The sequence below is a fragment of the Petaurus breviceps genome, unplaced genomic scaffold (genome assembly GCF_028583685.1).
Source record: "Petaurus breviceps papuanus isolate PSGF00001 unplaced genomic scaffold, PetGlider_PUasm1.0 83208, whole genome shotgun sequence".
NCBI lineage: Eukaryota > Metazoa > Chordata > Mammalia > Diprotodontia > Petauridae > Petaurus > Petaurus breviceps.
Window position 1 is genome coordinate 1 of NW_027186594.1, and position 5,950 is coordinate 5,950.

At 49.5% G+C, this 5,950-nt stretch overlaps 1 protein-coding gene across 1 annotated transcript; it reads left to right on the forward strand.

Annotated features, from left to right (window-relative positions):
• The first annotated feature begins 6 nt into the window (after positions 1–6).
• SPATA31G1 (SPATA31 subfamily G member 1) lies at positions 7–5,935 on the forward strand. The gene is given in 2 exon segments (XM_069106939.1): positions 7–3,041; positions 3,043–5,935. Coding segments are annotated over 2 exon segments (2,871 nt in total). The 5' UTR covers positions 7–1,356; the 3' UTR covers positions 4,229–5,935.
• The last annotated feature ends 15 nt before the right edge of the window (positions 5,936–5,950 follow it).

A 5,950-nucleotide genomic window follows, 5' to 3' on the forward strand; every position in this document is an offset into this window, starting at 1 on the left:
CATGGCCACTGACCACCAAATATGGTAGGGTGAGTGACCACTGACTCGTAGACAAGAGACAAGGCAAGTGCCGGTCTGGGCATCACATTTCAGGAAAGACTTTGAAAAGGGAGGTGTCAGTGGGAGTGAACATGAGATTTGCAGTTAGAGGACCTGAGCTTGAATCTCAGTTCATTTACTCATTATCTATGTGATTTGGACAAGGTATTTAGGTTCTCTGGACCTCAGTTTCCTTGTCTGTAAAATGAAGAGATTAGACTAAATGACCACTAAGTTATCTTCCACATCTATGACTCTATGAGCCTAAGCTGGCCGGCATTCGGAGGAGGCCAAGTAGGACAGTGAAACGTCATGTTAAGATCATGTCATCTGAGGATCCCCTGAGGAAACAGGGAGTGGTGAACTTGGAGGAGAGGAAGTTGAGACGGAGATGACATCTATCTTCATGTAATAGGACTAACTGCTGTCATGAGGGAGAGGGTTGGACTTTGCTGGTAGAACTAGCAACCAGGTGTAGAAATTTCAGAGAAGGCAATACTTGACATAAGGAAGATTCCTAGCAATGAAATCTAACTCTAAGTAGAATCCCTTCCAGTTCTCAGATTCTGGTGATTCTGCCATCACCGGCTCCCAGAAACTGAGTGACCACTGACTCTAAGACAAAGTGCCCCATAGATATAAGGCAGAATGAGAGACCATTGACATCTGCACATGGGACAAAGAGGAGTGATCCCTGTGCAGTGAGCTCTAGGATACAAGGTAGTGTGACTGCTAACTCTAAAATAATATAGGACAGAGTAATAAGCTGCTGACTTACCCCAGACAGGACAGAGTGAGAGATTATGGACTTCTGGACACAAGGCAGGGTGAACGATCATTGACCCCTTTCCCAGACACACAGGGACAGAAGAGTGTTGAACTAGTGACTTCTAAACACAGGGAAAGATAACTGACCACTGACTCCTAGGACAAAGCCTACTGACTCTGTTTCATGAGGCCACCACGGTGAGTTATAGTGACTTCCAGATACAAAGCAAGGGAGAGATTCCTAGGACCCAGGTCAGGACAGAGAGAGTTACCACTGACCCCTAGGACAGGGTGAAAATGCACTGACCTCTGACATGGAGATGCTTGAATGACCACTAACCTCAGGACACAGTAAAGGGTGATTGGAGACCAGTAATAAGGCGAAGGACTAGTAACTGACAAGTGACCACTGGCCACAGGGCCTGCAAACCAAGTACCCACTGCCCCCCTTGACACGTGGAAGGACTGTGTGAGTGGCCACTGAGTCCTGCCCCCAGACACAGGGCAGAAGAGGTTGAGTAATGACTACTTTCCACTCCACTCCCAGTTATGCCTTCTGTTCTTAGGCTATTCACCTCTCCCTCTACTCTGCAGGTGTTCCCATTTCTATTCCCTCCCTCCCCTAACTTCCCAGAGAGAGCCCAGAGCTGGAAAGGAGCTCTGTTCCACAAAGAGGAAGAGGAGGAAGAAGAGGAGGAGGAGGAAGAAGAGAAAGAGGAGGATTTGTTGAGACAGATGAGGCTAGACCCTCGGTGGTATTTCCACCCTAGGAAGATGGAGGCTGAGCAGAAGTCCTCTTTCTTCCAAACAGAGACCTTAGGGACACTGAATGAAGAGGTGGGGAACCTCCACCCCTCATTCTTAGGTCCCCATGGGGCATACCAGCCCTTTGTGGCTTCCAAAGAATACCCAGTTAAAACAGTGATGCCAGAGCTGATGCCCAACTCTCACTACCTTCACAGCCCTACTAACCTGACCCAGGCCCCCACCTCCCTTTGTCCTCTGTCTGCTTCAAGTGCCAAGGCAAAAGGGAACATCCAGCTCTTCTGGGGTCTCCCTTCTCTTCACAGTGAGTCCTTGGGGACCACTTTCCCAAAATCTGGTTGCACCTTTCCCACTGGGGCCACTAACCAACAGCCACCTTCGGACACTACCTTCATATTCTTCAATGAGCTTTCTTACTTCCCCCTGCCCAAAGTATTGGTTAAAACTGTGTCCCTTCCTCCCCCATACCTGCCCTCAATCTCTCCTCTCCCCATCTTTCATGGAAACTGTGAGGCTACAGATATGGCATCCCCCGAGCTCCCAAATGAACCAGAAGTCCCATGGTGGGCCTCTGAATCCCAAGACCTGATCCTAGATCCACTGCTACCTTTACTTTCTCCCCCACATTCCCCAGTGAAGCCTCAAGAAGATGACTTCATGGAAGTCACAAAAGTTATGACATTAGATGAACATGAGGTCCCTGGGCTTCAGGATGTGCAACAGAGTGAACCACCCTGGCCCCCCGAATCTCCAGCCCAGACCCTCAGTCTGCCCTCAGTCTTCCTTCCTGAACTCCAAGGTCCAGTGGAAGACCCCAAAGTGATAGTCTCTGAAGCCCTACTGGGGAACCAATGGCAGACCCAATTTCCCCAGCATCCTGACCCTTCAGCCCCAACCCTCAATGCATCCCCACCATATCTGCTTAAGCCTCAGGGAGATGGCCTCATAGAAGCCTGGAGTGAGAATACCCCCTTAAATCTGCATAGGCCCAACACCTCACCTTATAACTCCCAGCAAAGTGAATTCCCCTGGGCTGCTGGGACTCCAGCCCCATGCCTCGGCCTGCACACCCCACCTGAGCCCCAAGGAACTGGTCTTACAGAAAATCCCCTTATGCTCCCTCATGTACCTGAGTTCCCATGGTATAACATGCAAGAGAAAGAACCTCCCTGTCCTGCTGGGCCTCCAGTCCCAGTGATTAACGTGAACTCCCAGAGTGAACTGCAGGGAGCCAGCTCCATAGAAGTCCCAAAAGGAACAGTCCCAAATTGGGACAGAATGCAGACCCAACCTCCATGGACCTCAGTCCTGTCTGCATTGCCCCAGGCTGAACCACAAGGAGCCAACTCTGAGGAAAGTCCTGTCCCCTTAGCTAGTCCAGAGCTCCCAGGATGGGGAATTGAGCAAATACACCTACCCTGTAGCCTAAGGCACAATACTCCTTCCCTGGAGCCCCCATCCGAGACCTGGCCCAGCTGAAACTCAAGAGGATGAGCACCATCCACCAGGATCCCTCGCAGGAGACATGCTCCCAGTATCCAGGATAGTGACCTCCATGCCCCAGGAGGAAGGAGCAGTGGGGGAAGCACCTCTCCTAACCCAGAGCACCCTGGGCCCTGGGACTGAAGGCTGTCCCTGGAACAAAGAACCCGGAATCCAGCTTAAGAAATACCAGTATAACCCTGGTCCCCATTCCCTAGCTCCCAACCCCCCATTCCCTGGTCTATTTTTCCCTAGGACCCTCATCCAACAAGACCTCTGTCCCCTGGCTACCTCCTTCTGCCCTCCAACTTGTCAGATTCCAGTCCTCAGGCCTATCTCCCAAGGGGCTGTGGGAGCCCTGTCTCCCAACTATGCCCATGTTCAAACAAAGAAGACTGCTCAGTCCCTACACTGCCATTCTCCTACTGCCCCTCAGAGACAGCTGCAGGAGTTTGCTAGAGATGGGCAGGGCCCTGCCAGGGAGGGGAGAGAAGTCCTTTTGATGCTTCCCCAGGCTCCTGACCTCCAGGCCACCAATGTCACAGAGTCCCAGACCATGAGTCAGTACAAGAACACGGCAGGTGCCAAAAAGTCATGTGTGCACAGGAGGGCAAGACAAGGAGGGTCTGAGAAGTCAGGGCCCCCAGGCCCAGATAAAAGTCAAGCAAAGGCTGTGGTCCAGAACCGGAAGAGAGAACACTCTAGGAAACTCAAAGCTGGAGACCAGGGAGGAGGGGATGCAGGATGGGGAGCATCCCCATCCAAAGGAAAGAGTTACTCCTCAGAGGCCAAGAAGCTTACAAGTCACCCTCCTGCAAGACTGTCCCGGGTGTCACCAAATCAGGGAAACCGGAATCTTTGTCAGACTGCTTCCCGCCCTGAGCTACCCCAGCCTTCTCCTAAGGCTGAGACTTCCCAATTTCTGCCCGCACAGGGCCCTTCAAAGGGTCAAAGAGTGGGTGGTGGTGACAGCTCAGACTCCCCACACCAGCGGAACCGCTCTCAAGGTGACCGGGGTCCCCGGAGGGAGGCCGGGAAAGAGAGTTCCTCTAGTTCTTCTGGCTCAGCTAAGAGAGGCCTACAGAAGTTTCTGGAAGGGCTTCTGAACAGTCTAAATTATAGCCAACAAACTCAATCAGTGGAGAGTCTGCAGACAGCAATGAAAATAGCCTAAGGTTCTAGGTCTGGTCAGGACCTGTGTCTGACACCTCAATAAAGAGACAGCTTCTGTAACTCGAATGCTGCTGCTTCTTTCTAGACCAACTCTAGGGATCAGAATGGGAGAGAAAGGACTGATTCCCTGTTAGCCATTTGGGTTCTGACCTTTTCATTCAAAAGATCATTTTCCTTGGCTCAGAAAACAAACAAAAACTTGTTTTGAAACTGATTTTTAAAAAATTAAAAATTAAAAAATTAACCAAGCATTTTTTTTCTCTCCACCTTCCCCTCCTCCATCACCCATTGAAAAAGGAAAAAGAAAAAAAAAACAAAATCCTTGCAACAAATATGCATAGTTAAGCAAAACGAATTCATTGGCAAGTCCCAAAATGTCTCATTCTGCCCTCAGGCAGCTAGGTGTTGCTGTGGATAGTGAAAGACCTGAGTTCAAATTCAGCCTCACACATTTACTAGCTGGTGACCATAGGCAAGTGGCTTAACCTCTGCCTCAGTTTTCTTAACTAGAAAATGGGGATAACAGCATCTACCTTTTGTGGGGGTTGTGAAGATCAACTGAGATAAAAAACACTTGGCACATAGCCCTGTATAAATGCTTCTTCCTTTCCTATAACCCCTCTGTCAGGAGGTAGACAGCATGCTTCATCAGTCCTTGGGAATCGTGGGAGGATGGTTGAGCATTGCATTGATCAAAGTCCTTAAGGCTCCCAAAGTGGTCTTTGCCATGTTGTATAAATTGTTCTCCTGGTTCAAAAACAAGCAGTACTGAGCAAGTCTGCTTCCACCCCACCCACCCTGAGTGGCCCCATTTCTTCTCTGATGTTCTTTCCCTCAGTGTAGCTAAAATCCTAGAATGAAGACATTTCCTGTATCTTCTGCCATAACCTCTCCCCTGACCCGACCTGTTAAAACTTTGTCCCTCCCTCTTCCTATTCATGTCCTCATGCCCTCTCCTCCATACCCTGCCCAGGATATGTCCCTGATTAAGTCCCAAGGTCCATTCATTGTTCTTAACTGTTTCTGGATTTAAGGACTCCTGACAGTATCCTTACAGCCCAGTGCTACATTTTTATATATTTCCTTTGTTACCTGTCCTTCTCCCCATCTTCCCTACATGTCTTTATGAGGAAAGTTGATGGTGGGGGTAGGGATATAGGGTGATCCCCGTGCCCACCCCCAACATTAATTTGAGAAACCTTCATCCTAATTTGAGAGCATGCATCCTGGATGTGTATTTTGGCATCTTGTTGAAAGGACAACTGGCAACTCCTGATTCATTTCCAATAACTGGAGCTATCTCTAACTTGGCTTGCTGGGTTTCACTGTAAGAAATTCCTCTTTAGCGGGCCTCTAAAGGAAAGTGACAGTTGCTACGGCACCCTTTTGCTTCTTTTTTTCCTCTCCAGAGGACAGACTAGTGCATAGTAGAGCCGGGGGAGGAATGGAGCTGGATGGGAATGAGTAGGGAGCCTGAGAACACATTGTCTCTTCCCCCTCTGGAATCTGGTAATGACCACCTAAGGTGGATGAGGTGGATGAGCTCATCTACATGGCCTGCAAGGAAGGAGCCTGAGAATGGACTTTCTCAGACCACAAGATGGCAAAGGCTAGGGTATGGTTAGATTTCTTGCAGAAGCACATGAAAGGGGCAGATATGTGCATATCCACTTGACCCAAGAAGGATATTATAAGGGATGTTCCTGAAATCTAGCCTTTTTTT